The sequence below is a fragment of the Gadus morhua genome, chromosome 8 (assembly GCF_902167405.1).
Source record: "Gadus morhua chromosome 8, gadMor3.0, whole genome shotgun sequence".
NCBI classification, from domain to species: Eukaryota; Metazoa; Chordata; class Actinopteri; order Gadiformes; family Gadidae; genus Gadus; species Gadus morhua.
Genome location: NC_044055.1, coordinates 19,072,281 through 19,090,233, shown reverse-complemented (window position 1 = coordinate 19,090,233; position 17,953 = coordinate 19,072,281). Strand labels below are relative to the sequence as shown.

General features: G+C 45.6%; 1 protein-coding gene across 9 annotated transcripts in view; it reads right to left on the bottom strand.

Moving 5' to 3' along the window:
• Positions 1–16,011, bottom strand: part of LOC115548942 (uncharacterized) — a 28,181-nt gene extending 12,170 nt beyond the window's left edge. For 5 of the 9 annotated variants that reach the window (XM_030363887.1, XM_030363889.1, XM_030363893.1 and 2 more), the window contains exons 1-29: positions 15,887–16,011; positions 15,686–15,707; positions 13,030–13,290; positions 12,529–12,813; positions 11,881–12,150; positions 11,323–11,583; positions 10,072–10,329; positions 9,459–9,719; positions 8,971–9,231; positions 8,450–8,716; positions 7,991–8,254; positions 7,381–7,659; positions 6,807–7,064; positions 6,277–6,537; positions 5,888–6,148; positions 5,499–5,759; positions 5,110–5,370; positions 4,721–4,981; positions 4,332–4,592; positions 3,943–4,203; positions 3,554–3,814; positions 2,776–3,036; positions 2,387–2,647; positions 1,998–2,258; positions 1,609–1,869; positions 1,220–1,480; positions 830–1,090; positions 441–701; positions 52–312 (exon numbers count right to left, since the gene is read on the bottom strand). In XM_030363887.1, coding sequence (XP_030219747.1) covers positions 52–312; positions 441–701; positions 830–1,090; positions 1,220–1,480; positions 1,609–1,869; positions 1,998–2,258; positions 2,387–2,647; positions 2,776–3,036; positions 3,554–3,814; positions 3,943–4,203; positions 4,332–4,592; positions 4,721–4,981; positions 5,110–5,370; positions 5,499–5,759; positions 5,888–6,148; positions 6,277–6,537; positions 6,807–7,064; positions 7,381–7,659; positions 7,991–8,254; positions 8,450–8,716; positions 8,971–9,231; positions 9,459–9,719; positions 10,072–10,329; positions 11,323–11,583; positions 11,881–12,150; positions 12,529–12,813; positions 13,030–13,290; positions 15,686–15,707; positions 15,887–15,940 — 7,177 coding nt within the window. In that variant the 5' untranslated portion in view covers positions 15,941–16,011. The remainder of the gene's footprint in view (positions 1–51; positions 313–440; positions 702–829; positions 1,091–1,219; positions 1,481–1,608; positions 1,870–1,997; positions 2,259–2,386; positions 2,648–2,775; positions 3,037–3,553; positions 3,815–3,942; positions 4,204–4,331; positions 4,593–4,720; positions 4,982–5,109; positions 5,371–5,498; positions 5,760–5,887; positions 6,149–6,276; positions 6,538–6,806; positions 7,065–7,380; positions 7,660–7,990; positions 8,255–8,449; positions 8,717–8,970; positions 9,232–9,458; positions 9,720–10,071; positions 10,330–11,322; positions 11,584–11,880; positions 12,151–12,528; positions 12,814–13,029; positions 13,291–15,685; positions 15,708–15,886) is intronic. The other 4 variants (XM_030363890.1, XM_030363888.1, XM_030363892.1 and 1 more) reach the window with 4 other exon arrangements.
• Between the last annotated feature and the right edge of the window lie 1,942 nt (positions 16,012–17,953).

The following is a 17,953-nucleotide window of genomic DNA, read 5'->3' as shown; positions in this document are numbered from 1 at the left end:
AGACACTTGAAATGGTGGATCAAGTCCATCAACAGTGGAAAGGTCTCATACCCATATGAATGATAGGGCCATTGCTTGGCAGACTAGTGCAGTTTCCATTCCTCGCCATCACTTGGACAGTGTACTCCTCACCACAGTGTAGGTCGTCCCAGGTGCAGGAGCTGGTATTTGTGACACACTCGTGGTTGTGGCCATCAAGTCCTGTTGCCACAGCAAGGTATGTCTGATTTATATTGCTGGCGGTCCAACTAACCAAACCAATACTGGAGTTACATTCCGAATTGGTCACCACTGCCATGGGCATACAGGGACCTAGGGATTTGGAGAAGGATGTGAACAGGATTTTAACAATCTTATTATGATTTCTGGAAAACTTGCATGTAACTGAAAAACAGATTAATTGGTGGATTAAGGTAAAAATTGGTGGAGAGTTCACATACCTGTATGAATGGGCGAGCCATTGCTTGGCAGACCGGTGCAGTTTCCATTCCTCGCCATCACATGGACAGTGTACTTCTCACCACAGTGTAGGTCGTCCCAGGTGCAGGAGCTGGTATTTGTGAAACACTCGTGTGTGTGGCCATCAAGTCCTGTTGCCACAGCGATGTATGTCTCATTCATGCTGCTGGCAGTCCAACTAACTGAGCCAATACTGGAGTTACATTCCGAATTGTTCACCACTGCTTGGAGCATACAGGGACCTAGGGATTCGATGGTGGATGTGAACAGTAAATCACCAATTGTATTGAGATCTCTGGAAACCAAGTATAACTGTTAAAGACACTTGAAATGGTGGATCAAGTCCATCAACAGTGGAAAGGTCTCATACCCATATGAATGATAGGGCCATTGCTTGGCAGACTAGTGCAGTTTCCATTTCTCGCCATCACTTGGACAGTGTACTCCTCACCACAGTGTAGGTCGTCCCAGGTGCAGGAGCTGGTATTTGTGACACACTCGTGGTTGTGGCCATCAAGTCCTGTTGCCACAGCAAGGTATGTCTGATTTATATTGCTGGCGGTCCAACTAACCAAACCAATACTGGAGTTACAATCCGAATTGGTCACCACTGCCATGGGCATACAGGGACCTAGGGATTTGGAGAAGGATGTGAACAGGATTTTAACAATCTTATTATGATTTCTGGAAAACTTGCATGAAACTGAAAGACAGATTAATTGGTGGATTGAGGAAAAAAATTGGTGGACAGTTCACATACCTGTATGAATGGGCGAGCCATTGCTTGGCAGACCGGTGCAGTTTCCATTCCTCGCCATCACATGGACAGTGTACTTCTCACCACAGTGTAGGTCGTCCCAGGTGCAGGAGCTGGTATTTGTGACACACTCGTGGTTGTGGCCATCAAGTCCTGTTGCCACAGCAATGTATGTCTGATTTAGATTGTTGGCAGTCCAACTAACTGAGGCAATACTGGAGTTACATTCTGAATTGGTCACCACTGCCTGGGGCATACAGGGACCTATGGATTTGGAGAAGGATATGAACAGGATTTTAACAATCTTATTATCATTTCTGGAAAACATGCATGAAACTGAAAGATGGATTAATTGGTGGATTTAGGAAAAGGTTTGTGGACAGTTCACATACCTGTATGAATGGGCGAGCCATTGCTTGGCAGACCGGTGAGGTTTCCATTCCTCGCCATCACATGGACAGTGTACTTCTCACCACAGTGTAGGTCGTCCCAGGTGCAGGAGCTGGTATTTGTGACACACTCGTGGTTGTGGCCATCAAGTCCTGTTGCCACAGCAATGTATGTCTGATTTATATTGCTGGCGGTCCAACTAACCAAACCAATACTGGAGTTACAATCCGAATTGGTCACCACTGCGATGGGCATACAGGGACCTAGGGATTTGGAGAAGGATGTGAACAGGATTTTAACAATCTTATTATGATTTCTGGAAAACTTGCATGAAACTGAAAAACGGATTAATTGGTGGATTAAGGTAAAAATTGGTGGACAGTTCACATACCTGTATGAATGGGCGAGCCATTGCTTGGCAGACCGGTGCAGTTTCCATTCCTCGCCATCACATGGACAGTGTACTTCTCACCACAGTGTAGGTCGTCCCAGGTGCAGGAGCTGGTATTTGTGACACACTCGTGGTTGTGGCCATCAAGTCCTGTTGCCACAGCAATGTATGTCTGATTTAGATTGTTGGCAGTCCAACTAACTGAGGCAATACTGGAGTTACATTCCGAATTGGTCACCACTGCCTGGGGCATACAGGGACCTATGGATTTGGAGAAAGATATGAACAGGATTTTAACAATCTTATTATCATTTCTGGAAAACATGCATGAAACTGAAAGATGGATTAATTGGTGGATTTAGAAAAAGGTTTGTGGACAGTTCACATACCTGTATGAATGGGCGAGCCGTTGCTTGGCAGACCGGTGAGGTTTCCATTCCTCGCCATCACATGGACAGTGTACTTCTCACCACAGTGTAGGTCGTCCCAGGTGCAGGAGCTGGTATTTGTGAAACACTCGTGTGTGTGGCCATCAACTCCTGTTGCCACAGCGATGTATGTCTCATTCATGCTGCTGGCAGTCCAACTAACTGAGCCAATACTGGAGTTACATTCCGAATTGGTCACCACTGCTTGGAGCATACAGGGACCTAGGGATTTGATGGTGGATGTGAACAGTAAATCACCAATTGTATTGAGATCTCTGGAAAACAAGTATAACTGTTAAAGACACTTGAAATGGTGGATCAAGTCCATCAACTTTGGAAAGGTCTCATACCCATATGAATGATAGGGCCATTGCTTGGCAGACTAGTGCAGTTTCCATTCCTCGCCATCACTTGGACAGTGTACTCCTCACCACAATGTAGGTCGTCCCAGGTGCAGGAGCTGGTATTTGTGACACACTCGTGGTTGTGGCCATCAAGTCCTGTTGCCACAGCAAGGTATGTCTGATTTATATTGCTGGCGGTCCAACTAACCAAACCAATACTGGAGTTACATTCCGAATTGGTCACCACTGCCTGGGGCATACAGGGACCTATGGATTTGGAGAAGGATATGAACAGGATTTTAACAATCTTATTATCATTTCTGGAAAACATGCATGAAACTGAAAAATGTATTAATTGGTGGATTTAGGAAAAGGTTTGTGGACAGTTCACATACCTGTATGAATGGGCGAGCCGTTGCTTGGCAGACCGGTGCAGTTTACATTCCTCGCCATCACATGGACAGTGTACTCCTCACCACAGTGTAGGTCGTCCCAGGTGCAGGAGCTGGTATTTGTGACACACTCGTGGTTGTGGCCATCAAGTCCTGTTGCCACAGCAATGTATGTCTGATTTAGATTGTTGGCAGTCCAACTAACTGAGGCAATACTGGAGTTACATTCCGAATTGGTCACCACTGCCTGGGGCATACAGGGAGCTATGGATTTGGAGAAGGATATGAACAGGATTTTAACAATCTTATTATCATTTCTGGAAAACATGCATGAAACTGAAAGATGGATTAATTGGTGGATTTAGGAAAAGGTTTGTGGACAGTTCACATACCTGTATGAATGGGCGAGCCGTTGCTTGGCTGACCGGTGAGGTTTCCATTCCTCGCCATCACATGGACAGTGTACTTCTCACCACAGTGTAGGTCGTCCCAGGTGCAGGAGCTGGTATTTGTGAAACACTTGTGTGTGTGGCCATCAAGTCCTGTTGCCACAGCGATGTACGTCTCATTCATGCTGCTGGCAGTCCAACTAACTGAGCCAATACTGGAGTTACATTCCGAATTGGTCACCACTGCTTGGAGCATACAGGGACCTAGGGATTCGATGGTGGATGTGAACAGTAAATCACCAATTGTATTGAGATCTCTGGAAACCAAGTATAACTGTTAAAGACACTTGAAATGGTGGATCAAGTCCATCAACAGTGGAAAGGTCTCATACCCATATGAATGATAGGGCCATTGCTTGGCAGACTAGTGCAGTTTCCATTCCTCGCCATCACTTGGACAGTGTACTCCTCACCACAGTGTAGGTCGTCCCAGGTGCAGGAGCTGGTATTTGTGACACACTCGTGGTTGTGGCCATCAAGTCCTGTTGCCACAGCAAGGTATGTCTGATTTATATTGCTGGCGGTCCAACTAACCAAACCAATACTGGAGTTGCATTCCGAATTGGTCACCACTGCCATGGGCCTACAGGCACCTAGGGATTTGGAGAAGGATGTGAACAGGAATTTAACAATCTTATTATGATTTCTGGAAAACTCGCATGAAACTGAAAGACGGATTAATTGGTGGATTAAGGTAAAAATTGGTGGACAGTTCACATACCTGTATGAATGGGCGAGCCATTGCTTGGCAGACCGGTGCAGTTTCCATTCCTCGCCATCACATGGACAGTGTACTTCTCACCACAGTGTAGGTCGTCCCAGGTGCAGGAGCTGGTATTTGTGACACACTCGTGGTTGTGGCCATCAAGTCCTGTTGCCACAGCAATGTATGTCTGATTTAGATTGTTGGCAGTCCAACTAACTGAGGCAATACTGGAGTTACATTCCGAATTGGTCACCACTGCCTGGGGCATACAGGGACCTATGGATTTGGAGAAGGATATGAACAGGATTTTAACAATCTTATTATCATTTCTGGAAAACATGCATGAAACTGAAAGATGGATTAATTGGTGGTTTTAGGAAAAGGTTTGTGGACAGTTCACATACCTGTATGAATGGGCGAGCCATTGCTTGGCAGACCGGTGCAGTTTCCATTCCTCGCCATCACATGGACAGTGTACTTCTCACCACAGTGTAGGTCGTCCCAGGTGCAGGAGCTGGTATTTGTGACACACTCGTGGTTGTGGCCATCAAGTCCTGTTGCCACAGCAATGTATGTCTGATTTAGATTGTTGGCAGTCCAACTAACTGAGGCAATACTGGAGTTACATTCCGAATTGGTCACCACTGCCTGGGGCATACAGGGACCTATGGATTTGGAGAAGGATATGAACAGGATTTTAACAATCTTATTATCATTTCTGGAAAACATGCATGAAACTGAAAGATGGATTAATTGGTGGATTTAGGAAAAGGTTTGTGGACAGTTCACATACCTGTATGAATGGGCGAGCCATTGCTTGGCAGACCGGTGAGGTTTCCATTCCTCACCATTACATGGACAGTGTACTTCTCACCACAGTGTAGGTCGTCCCAGGTGCAGGAGCTGGTATTTGTGAAACACTCGTGTGTGTGGCCATCAAGTCCTGTTGCCACAGCGATGTATGTCTCATTCATGCTGCTGGCAGTCCAACTAACTGAGCCAATACTGGAGTTACATTCCGAATTTGTCACCACTGCTTGGAGCATACAGGGACCTAGGGATTCGATGGTGGATGTGAACAGTAAATCACCAATTGTATTGAGATCTCTGGAAACCAAGTATAACTGTTAAAGACACTTGAAATGGTGGATGAAGTCCATCAACAGTGGAAAGGTCTCATACCCATATGAATGTTGGGGCCATTGCTTGGCAGACTAGTGCAGTTTCCATTCCTCGCCATCACTTGGACAGTGTACTCCTCACCACAGTGTAGGTCGTCCCAGGTGCAGGAGCTGGTATTTGTGACACACTCGTGGTTGTGGCCATCAAGTCCTGTTGCCACAGCAAGGTATGTCTGATTTATATTGCTGGCGGTCCAACTAACCAAACCAATACTGGAGTTACATTCCGAATTGGTCACCACTGCCTGGGGCATACAGGGACCTATGGATTTGGAGAAGGATATGAACAGGATTTTAACAATCTTATTATCATTTCTGGAAAACATGCATGAAACTGAAAGATGGATTAATTGGTGGATTTAGGAAAAGGTTTGTGGACAGTTCACATACCTGTATGAATGGGCGAGCCTTTGCTTGGCAGACCGGTGAGGTTTCCATTCCTCGCCATCACATGGACAGTGTACTTCTCACCACAGTGTAGGTCGTCCCAGGTGCAGGAGCTGGTATTTGTGAAACACTTGTGTGTGTGGCCATCAAGTCCTGTTGCCACAGCGATGTACGTCTCATTCATGCTGCTGGCAGTCCAACTAACTGAGCCAATACTGGAGTTACATTCCGAATTGGTCACCACTGCTTGGAGCATACAGGGACCTAGGGATTCGATGGTGGATGTGAACAGTAAATCACCAATTGTATTGAGATCTCTGGAAACCAAGTATAACTGTTAAAGACACTTGAAATGGTGGATCAAGTCCATCAACAGTGGAAAGGTCTCATACCCATATGAATGATATGGCCATTGCTTGGCAGACTAGTGCAGTTTCCATTCCTCGCCATCACTTGGACAGTGTACTCCTCACCACAGTGTAGGTCGTCCCAGGTGCAGGAGCTGGTATTTGTGACACACTCGTGGTTGTGGCCATCAAGTCCTGTTGCCACAGCAAGGTATGTCTGATTTATATTGCTGGCGGTCCAACTAACCAAACCAATACTGGAGTTACAATCCGAATTGGTCACCACTGCCATGGGCATACAGGGACCTAGGGATTTGGAGAAGGAAGTGAACAGGATTTTAACAATCTTATTATGATTTCTGGAAAACTTGCATGAAACTGAAAGACAGATTAATTGGTGGATTAAGGTAAAAATTAAAAGGCAGAGGACGGGAACTGTACTAGCGCGGAGAGCCCAGCCATAGAAGTAGCCACACGTATGACAGGATTAAACATGCTCAGATTAATCCATCCATTTCCTGCAGGCATGTGCGTGTGGTGTGTGTGCGTTCTAAAAATGGCTGTCCATATCTCACCAGAGTCAAAGTTAATGGCTGCATGCTTTGAACTGTTGGATCCCCCTGCAGACACCACCAGACTAGCAGCGTACGAGCAACCACAGTGGAGTCTCACAACACAGGAGGTGTGGGTGGAGGTGCAGGAGTCCATGTGACCGTCGTCGCCCATCACTTCCACCGTGTAGAAATCGACCCCATGGGTCTCGGACCAGGAGAAGTTGCCCATGCTCGTCCCACAGTCCACACGGGCTGTTAGGTTGGCAGGCATACAGGGAGCTGAAGAGAAAAGTTAAAAGAAAATGTGATGGAAAAAAATAAAAAAAATAATAAATAATAATAAATGTATGATTGAGTAAGTTTATAAAGGCCAACAATGTGAGTAGCCTCTCTCCGAATTGTCTGTTTAGGGATAAAGATATATTTTGTCTCCTTTAAGAGCTGCTCAAACGATAAGCCAGATAGTCAGGAATGCAACCTTTTTAAATTCTGAGGGTGCATTTTAAATGCACTCTCAGTTGATTACCTTTTTTGGGGGGGCATCATTTTAATTGAAATGCTGTAAGACAATAAAGCATGTTTAATCCTGTCATACCTGTGGCCACTTCTATGGCTGGGCTCTCCGCGCTAGTACAGTTCCCGTCCTCTGCTTTGACACGTATGGAGTGCTTTTGTCCACATTGCAGGCCAGCAAGGGTGAAATTGGTGTGAGTGGTATTGTACGTGGAATTGGATCCAGGGACCTCTACCACCTCAGAACGTAAGGTGTATATGGCCCCATACACTGGGCTCATATCCCACGTGACCTGAACCGCCATTGGAATGTGGGACCCAGAGGTGACCTCTCCACTCAAGTTGGTTGGTGAACACAGAGCTGGGAGAGGAGGAAACATGCGTGTTCACAAACATCACATCACATCACTCAGTTACTGTGTTGGTGCTAAGGGACCAGGACAATTGGTCAGAGCTAGTGAGTTTAACTGGCTAGAGATGTTAACTGGAGAATTGGGAATTTGGCATGAAACTGAGAATTGGGAAACATGGGAATTTGGAGGACAACATAATGGATATTCAATTCAATGAGAGTATAATAAAAATACTGGCAATCTTAATCAGACACAAGCGTTAATGCTATGAACATCAAATGCATTACCATCATTAAATACAAAATAACAGTTTCCGTCCTATATGTTGGGTTGCATTACCTGTGTACAAAGAAATGGACTGGCTCTCTTGGCTGGTACAGTTGTCATTGACAGCCACAACGGCGATGGTATACACCTGTCCGCAGTGGAGGGAGCCCTGGATGATGCAGGAGGTGCCTGTGGCTGAGCACTCTGTCCTCTGGCCCGTGCTGCTCACGGCGAAGGCAGTGTAGTTAACAGCACCCAGGCTGGCGAGCCAGGAGACCGGGACAGACGTCTGGCCACACGACTGTGTGGCTGTGACGTTGGTGGGGCTACACAGTACTAGAGGAGAATAAACACACATAGAGGAGTAGGGTTTCAATTGACTCTGCAGTAGAAACAGTGTCAAAATTGACAATTCATGCTTCGGAATTGAAAACCCTAGATGTGAGCGGAGGGCAAACATTCTTGCTATTAAGTAACTCTTCACTATTCAGTCACCTAGCTAAGAAGAAGAAAGAAGGCGGTCATATGTACCAGAAGCCATGCTGATTGCCGTGGAGGTCATGGGACACCTTTCATCGTCATAGGTAACTGTGATGTTGTACATCCGTCCACAGGGCAGAGCAGAGATCTGGCAGCTGTTAACCGTGTTGCTGGTGCAGTTGAGCCGGTGCTCTTGTCCTTTCTGGTCCTCCAGCAAGGCCATGAAGTTGCCTGTCGACTGGCTGTGCTGCCACTTAATGAGAGCAGTGTTGGCCTCACATTTTATGGTCGCCTGGACGGACTGTGGAGGACACGGTGCTGGAGAACAGGCAAGGAGACGACAGGGGGTGAAGATGTTGCGTGATGTTGGTCAACTGCCTCACTTTGCATTTTACCGGTCATGTATACAATTTTCTTTTTTGCATTCAACTCATTTGTATGCCTGCAATTAGTTAGCAAGTATGTTGAGAAAGGGAAATAGTATTAAAATCAATATTTGATAAAGACCTGATGTCTAATCTGCTATTGGTTGGTCTCAACACTGAACAAAGCCCTTCTTAGCGGTGGCCTACCGGTGGTTATGGCAAACTCGGCACTGATTGAGCTGTTGCACTTGAAATTAGTTGCAGTGAGGCTGACATTGTAATCCTGCCCACAGGTGAGCCGCTCAATGAGGCAGTTGGTGCCGTATGAAGTGCAGCTGTGCTGGGATCCGTCTCCGTGTTTGGCGGTGGCGATGTAGAACACGGCCCCTCCACTCGCCGTCCAGTTGACCCTAGCAGAGTCCGGGCTACAGCCCACGACAGCAGACACGTTGGTGGGGGAGCAGGGGACTGCAGACACAATGATGACAATAGATGGAAAAAGCGGGGTTGGCAAAGTGAGGAGAGGAAGAAGCAACAATACGCCAGAGATGTGTGTCCCTTCATATTAAGGAATAATAAACCAGTCTCCATCGAGGGTGGCCAAACCTCCTCATGCCAGGGACTCTCTTGCTACTATGGAAGTAACTTTGTACTAGCGTTTATCTCTCCCCGCCGCACCAACTCCCAGTTCTTACCCGTCTCGGCAGCCTCCCCCAGCACTCGGTTGGTGGAGCATTCTTCATTGGAGGCGGTGATCCAAACACTGAGGTGTTCCCCACACGGAAGGGAAGCCAGGGCACAGCTGTTGTTGGAGGAGCTGCAGTTGTACTGGTCGCCGTTGTTGCCCATAGCCTCCACCATGTAGTCCTGGGCACCAGCCACTCTGTCCCAGGTGGCGCTCAGCAGCTGAGTCTCACAGTTCAATGTCGTCCTCACAGAGGTTGGCAAACAAGGAGCTGGTGGGGAGGAGTGAGCAGAAGTTGAGTGCAACATGGTACCGAAACATTTTCTCTTTGTCTCTTTTTGTCGACCATCGGAGGCCGGGATGATATGGTTGGGTTTCGATCCCCAATGCCTGCAGACTACCTGTAGGTAGCCCGGAGTATGATGCCCTTCCCTCTACCTGTTACTAATGGCCCGTATCTGAATTCAGTGAATGTCGCTTTGGATAAAATGTACAATGTTAATTTCTTACAAAACATGAAATAATTTAACAGCAGTCATCTTTTGTTGGTGATCAATTAAAGCCATTCCACATCACACAGAAACCACCGACCAGGAAAATAACCCAAAACCTCAACTACTCACATGTGTCAACAAACTCGGGAGGGCTGACTTCGCTGTCACACGTGCTGATGGCGTACACAGTGAAGTGGTAGCGCTGACCGCAGTCACTGTTGGTGAAGAAGCAGGAGGTCTCTGTGGTCCTACAAAACACCCGCTTGTTGGAGCTGTCCGTGGATGTGGCAACGTAGTATAGAGTGTTGTTGGTGGGCTGCCAGCTGAAGATGATGGCATTGCTGTTACACTCCCGGTATATTTTACGCCCGACGGGAGCACAGGGAACTTTTGGAGGGGGGGGGGACAGAGGACAGAGAAAATCGTTGGAAACAACCATAAATCTGTGACGGGAGGAACTCTATGAAGTTATGAAGACGAAAAAGTAATGACGTTAAAATATGCTCTTAGGAGCCGGAAAGCTAGAAATGATATTTGGTACATACCTTGGACATATATGATATCACACATGGATATCTCATAGGATATCACACATGGACATCACCCACACTGTTACTTTGTAAAATACTAATTTATACAACAAATATTATACTGTGGACAAAAAAATATCAAATGAAATTTGAAATTCCACCAAAACACAATCTAACCTATACTGAAACCAACTTCTGTGTCTACATATCAATTTGCTATAAATCAATCTCGACTTATTCTATAAAAATGTAACACAAGCATAAGTTTATCTTTATAAAGCCACATGGGATCAATCTGTTATACAGTGTGTCTCCAAAGTCTTTTTCACAGGGAAGGCTGATACAAGAGCTGACCTTTGAGATAACTACTTCCATACAAAAGTCTGTCAGGTAAGCCCCCCACCAGCTCTAGGCAGCTCAATAGCCTTCTATTGTAGCCCAAGAATAATGAACACAGCATGGAGACATGGTGTGTACTGTAGATGAAATAGAACAAGACATATACTGAAACTAGACATAGATCAACTGAAACTAGAAATAGCTCAACTGAAACTAGACATAAGTCAATTGAAACTAGACAAAGGCCAACTGAGACTAGAAATAGATCAACTGAAACTAGACATAGGTCAACTGAAACTTTACATAGGTCATCTGAAACTAGACATATATCGACTGAACTTAGACATAGATCAACTGAACCTACACAAAGATCAACTGAAACTAGCCATAGCTCAACTGAAACTAGACATAAGTCAATTGAAACTAGACATAGATCAACTGGAACTAGACTATGTCCCACTTGATTAAAAGACCCAACAACACCTCACCCAACCACATTCTCAATGCTTACCTGTCTCAAACAGACCGGAGGTGTTGGAGATGCTCTCGCAGTCATCCGAGATGGCAGTAACCAGCACCTCGTACTGCGTCCCACACCTGAGGTTGGAGATTTGACAGGTTGTTGAGGAAGAGTTGCAGCTAAGACCAGTGCCGTTGCGGTCGGAGGCGGTGGCCCTGTAGGAGTTGGCCCCGAAAACCAAGCCCCAGGTGACGGTTGCCATGCCATTCGCACAGCTGTAGTCCGTCTGTACCGTCGACACCCTCTTAATGGCTGAGTGGGAGAGAAAACAACCCTAAAATTAGAGACATTTTACCAAATGCTCGTGGGAATTAATATCCTTGCTCTAGTTAGATTCTACTTCGATTTGTGCAATATGTGTATTTCTCCTGCACATCTGACTTATTTTATCTGCATGTTTGTGGTCGCAACCTTAAGCCGCTCGCATTGCAGTTTCCTTTGGGATTACTAAAGTCTTATTGCATAATATCAGTTTGCTTGCTCAGAAGCACCTGTACTGAGAGGGGGGTAGGGGGTGGGGGGGGGGGTCTTCTTGGAGGTACTACTCACTAGCTGTAGTGTGCGAGACATTCGCAGCTTCCCCAGCAATTCGGAAATTGTTGACGGACGCCACGCCCACGGTGTAGTTGGAGCAGGGCCCCAGATCAGTGATGTCCATGGAGGTGGAATCGGTGTCCCTGGAGAAGGGCGCCACGCTGCCGTCGTCGTCGTCGCTGACCGTCAGCCGGTACCGCAGCACCATGTCCACGGCGTCCCAGGCCACAGTGGCCGTACTCCTTCCCGTGGACGTCACAATCACACCTGTGGGCGGCTGGAACGCTGCAGAGAAACACCAGGTGCGGGCGTCAACCCCTTGCGTACACTCGTATAAATCGTATGAGTTTGTTTGGATTGAATCGTTGTTGCTTTTTTGCCCATTTTGAACCGTCAAACTGGATACACTCGCACTCACATGATAGACAGACAGACAGACAGACAGACAGACAGACAGACAGACAGACAGACAGACAGACAGACAGACAGACAGACAGACAGACAGACAGAGAGAGAGAGAGAGAGAGAGAGAGAGAGAGAGAGAGAGAATTTACTGGAAATTTGTCTTTGGCACTTTGACGACATATTTGAATGCATACATGAATGACGTTCATTCAGTTATTTCTCCGTTGAAGTGAGAGAACCAGGACAATATGGACCTACGTGTGGAGACTATCCTGCTGCGACTTGGGGCCCCAGAGCCGGCGCTGTTGTAAGAGATGACGAAGCAGTTGTATCTGGTGGAAGCATTCAACCCGTCGACTTGTCCCGTAACGGAGGCGAAGCTGCCGTTGTACACCTGCGTTCTTGTGGGGGCCAGTCCTTGCGACAGGATATACAGCTCCAGAATCAGGAAGTACCTGTCCGCCCCCGTCACGGCGGACCACTGGAACCTGATGGAGGTGCTGGCCAGGGCCTCTGAGGTGGTGATCTGGGTCGCGGCGGGCACTGTTGTACACAAACAACCACACACACATTCACACTCCATTGACTATACACCTAAGACGGACGATGGTGTGTGTCTGTGTGTGTCCGCGTGTGAGCGCACATGTGTGTGTGTTTGTTTGTGTGTGTGTGTGGTTGTTCATGTGCATGTGTGTGCGTGTGTGTGTGTGTGTGTGTGTGTGTGTGTGTGTGTGTGTGTGTGTGTGTGTGTGTCCTTACCCGTCAGAGCGCGTTGTGTAACTCTGCATCGCTCCATGTTGTACTGTAAGGCTTTCAGCGTTACGTCATAGTAGCTCCCTGGTCTTAACCCCTGCACCAGTGTCTGTGTGCCCGTGGGGACGACCATCACCGGGGCCGTGTCGGTGGAGTTCACCGCTCGGAGTTTCAGCCGGTACGAGGCTCCGGCCCCGGGGTACGCATCCCACGCCACTTGAAGGGTTGGCGCGGATGGGGATGATATTGACGTTATGCTACAGCCTGCTGTAGAGCAGAGGAGAAGGGAGAATCAGAAACAGTGTTGATCACACTATTTTGTTATGCTGAGAGGTTTTTGGTGTGAGGGAAATTGGGTTGTCAGACAAAGCTAATAGGTAGAAAGTGGTATCATATTATTTAATATAATACATATATATATATATATATATATATATATATATATATATATATATATATATATATATATATGTATATATATATATATATATATATATATACATACATACATACATATATATATATATTTTTTTTTTAAGTATATATCGGCCGATATATCGATATATATGTTCATGTCCCCCTTATATATATATATATATATATATATATATATATATATGTATGTATATATATAGGCTATAAGGGGGACATGAACATATATATCGGCCGATATATACTTAAAAAATAAATTCCAGAAACGCGTTGCAAAACATAAACAGCTTTCCCTAGCACTGGTTATTTGTAGTTATTTATGAGTCCTCACTAAAATAATAAGGTAAGTAACTTTATTTTATTGTTTTATTGTCACAACAGAAAAGTACAGAACCCGTAAAGGGACATGGGGGGGGGGGTATTTTTTTTTTAACGTTTCTCGTGAGCACGAGAAAGTATCTTGTGAGCACATGAAAGTAGGCCCATCTCGTACGCATATCACTGCTGTGTGTGTGTGTGTGTGTGTGTGTGTGTGTGTGTGTGTGTGTGTGTGTGTGTGTGTGTGTGTGTGTGTGTGTGTGTGTTGTGGTATCCCGGTCCTCGGTTGGGCCGGGTTCCACGGACAAAACTCGCTTGGCGTAGGGTTTTTTAGCCATGGCAGGCGTTTATTTAACAATCAACGTGAAACAATCAAACTATGAAGGAGTCGCGGTCTCTAGGGCCTCCGTGGGCCTCTAGGCTCTCTCGCTGCCACGAGCCCTTCCTTCCTGCTCCCGACCCGTGCTGTGCTGTGCTGGACCTCCACTTAAGCTGGCTCCTCTGCTTTCGGCCAGGTGTCCCCCAATCACCCTGATTGGGGAGCCGAAAGGGCTGCTCTCCGTCGCCGGCTGGTGGGTGGGGGTGGTATACCCAGTCCTTTACGGTACCCCGGGCCCGTCCAGGCCGAGGCTTCCGTGGCGGGATGCCACAGTGTGTGTGTGTGTGTGTCTGCGTCTGTGTCTGTGTGTGAGTGACGTCAGCGAGTGAGTGGACGAGCGAGGAGAGCGAGCGCTAGTGTGCGTGTAAGTTTAGTGAAGTAATGAACGAGTCCGGTAAGAAACTAGTCCTTTGACCAAAAACACAATAACCCCATTATTTTATTTATTTTATTTTTTATAAATATTTCTATATATATCGGCCCGCCGATAAATCGGTCGGGCTCTAAATATATTCATTTATTTATTTGTATTTATTTATTTTTCTGCCCATTAAAGCTAGGCTATAACTTGTTTTCTGGAACTATTCCAGAAGAAGAATGAAACGTGATGTTGTTCCATGTTTGCAGTGTGCCTGTGGCTCATTTCTACTGTGTTCTTGACGGATCCCTTTCAGTTCCTTTCTCGACCCCACCAAAGAGCTGGGTTTCAAGACAATAAAGTAGGCCTACTATCGTATCGTATCGTATTAAGCTATTTAGTGTCAAGTGCCCTCTGGAAAATAGCCATATTAATAGTGAGTAAACAAATGCCATTTCCAAAAGCCCCTCTCAGCACTTTGAATCACCAAGTTTTTATAGACGGTTACAGGCTTTTTCTGCGGTTTATTATGAATGAAATGTAACATATAATTTACCTTTCATCATCTTAATTGAGACCCGTCCAGGAGCACACCCCACCCCATTAGCACCAACACTAACGCAGTGCATGTAATTACAATCGATTGATGGCATTCCAAAAGACACATCACAAGCCTTTGTGACAATGTCACACCGCTAATGACACCTATGATGATTGTACTTTGAGAAAATTACTATTGGTCGCCACTGCAGGTTAATGGTCTGAAAAGAAAACGACCTTGTGTGTAGTCGGAAGCCTGTTCCCAGTAAGTATTATGGAATGCAGTGCCTACACCTGGGATTAACTTTTTACAACCAAGATCCATTTTACACTTATCAGTCTGCCGAGGTCAGTAGAAATAGGAAGCCGTATTGCGCATACGTACGTTGCCCCTTGCCAGATTTACAACTTCACCGCCAACCTTTTCCTCTCCGACGCACTCATTTCCCGTCTCTCAATGCCCATCACTGCTAAAACGTTGCGCAAACGCGTTACGCAAACTCGTTACCCACCGACTCTCTGCATGTTCGTCATACATCTCGAGCCGGTATTAGCGAGAGAAATACAATATGTGCATATACAATTTGAAGAATATTACAGTCAAGTTCATAAAAAAAAATGCAGATAGGACTGACCTGTGGCCGAAGCACTGTGTATCTAGAAGAGAAAACCAAAGAACCAAACATCAATAAAAGCACTGCACTACTGTTCTTTTAAATAGTTTGAAAGGGATCTCATAGTATAGTTTTCATAGTATAGGAAAACTTTGTTACACACCAAAACAGAATATAATTGATACATTAACGTTCAGACATGCATGCACTTCAAAGGCCTACCTGCATCAGAAAAGGCATAACAAAAGTTAAATATGAATTCCATCTCTTATCCATGTTTGTTTTCCTTCCTGTCCTTGTCTCCCAGACTTAATGAGTTCAATCCGTATTCAGGAGCTGCTGGACAGCAGGACTTCTGAATCCTATGGAGGCTGGGTGCAGGTACATCAGCTGTATGGGAGCCAATCAGCACGTCTAAGCTGAGGATGGGTATCACCTCGTGCCTCTGGGCTAAGTGTTATTCTGAGAAGGAAATAACTCGTAGAACCTGAGGTGTTTGGGGAGAGAATAGGAAGGGGGCTCTCAATTCCTGATATGTCTGTTATTGGAAACGACTGGGTCTAGGATAAAATACTGAACTCTGTCTGAGCAAAATGATAAGATGCGTGGACATGAAGGAATAGTTGTTCTTTTATGTTATATTGATGATTATATATGGGTGGTTCATTCTGGTTTCACTGTCACAAAAAGATTGTGGAAAAAATCATCCTTGCATAATTACGTCATAAATTAAGTTTTAATATTTAACTTGTGAAGTGAAGTTTAAAGATAAAGCTCTAGACTCTGTGTTAAGTGTCATTCACAGTCGGGCAATTGATTGGCTGTTGAGAGTTTGGAATGGTTGCATGTAGATACTAGTTTTACAAACAGGGAATTAATCAGAGGGACATATTTATACTAATAATATATGATAATTATGTATTGGCCTATAACATGATATAGTATATATATATAGTATATATATAATTGTACATGTTTTATACATATACTGTACATTCTTCGTAGGGACGGATGAAATATGTGGTGTTGGTTGGTGCAGATCCAGGGACCAACCAGCACCAGGGCCTTTCACTCGATGTGGGCCGCTGCAGGCAGGCAGCCAATGGAGTCAGGTGTTCAGTGGCCTGACCGTGTGCTCGCTCAGGGGGGTGGAGCACCTGAGGAGAAGGAGCTGGGCCTAGTGTTCGGCCAGGAGCCGTCTGACCTCCTGAATGTTGCACAGGGGGATTCTGAAGCAGCGTGAGGCTGAGGTCTGGCAGACGTTGGCTGATCGTCGATCACGACCCCCAGGTTCACTGTAATGTAGCGTGGGGAAGGTGGTCCTCGCGGGATGGCAAGAAAGCCCATGCCTCTTATCTGTCTCCGTCTAAGCTATACATTGGTGCACGGGTCAAGCACCAATCGATGACGAGAATGCAGTGTCGATGAAGATACATTTGGGTATCATCGGCATAGCTATGTTAGAGCCCATTGGAGGATGCACTACAGAAATGGAAAGGCCCAAGAATCAACCAAAACATGCATTTTATATATATAAATACATTATATATATACAAAAGTACATATATATAGATATTTTTTTTATATATATAGATTTTTTATACATAGGTTGGATACTTTATCCAATCTTTATGACCTGGCTGTAAATCCTTGTGCAACCTTCTATCCATTTCAACATATGAAAAATATCGAATAAGCGATTACTGTGCCGCAACATCACGTACAATAATCTGTCATGGTGAACCACCTAATCACAATAAAAACAAACTGCCCTGGGGCTTTCCTGTGCACAATACACAATATCCATTTCATAACTGTAGTCCTCCCCGCTCTACAGTTTATGTTATGTGGAATACGATAGCACCTTGCAAGCTATACATTGTACACTTTGTGACAATGCAGGCTGCTCACAATGGGACTTCTGCCAGGACTGACCTGGTGGTCTACGCCCACATGAGGTAAGCAGCTCCTCTGGTATGCAAATCCCAATGGTGACATGAATCCTTAGAGTTGTCAGAAAACACCTACACACAGACACACACACAGACACACACAAACACACACACACACACACACACACACACACACACACACACACACACACACACACACACACACACACACACACTCACAAAGACACACACACTCACACACATATTGGGTTCTCTTGGAATTTAAATTTTTCAAACTAGTATCACCTTGGGTACATGTCTCACCGAAGTGTATTGTCCCGCTGAAACACGGCAGGAAACATGTTATATTTATAATAAAAATCACATTCATCTGTAA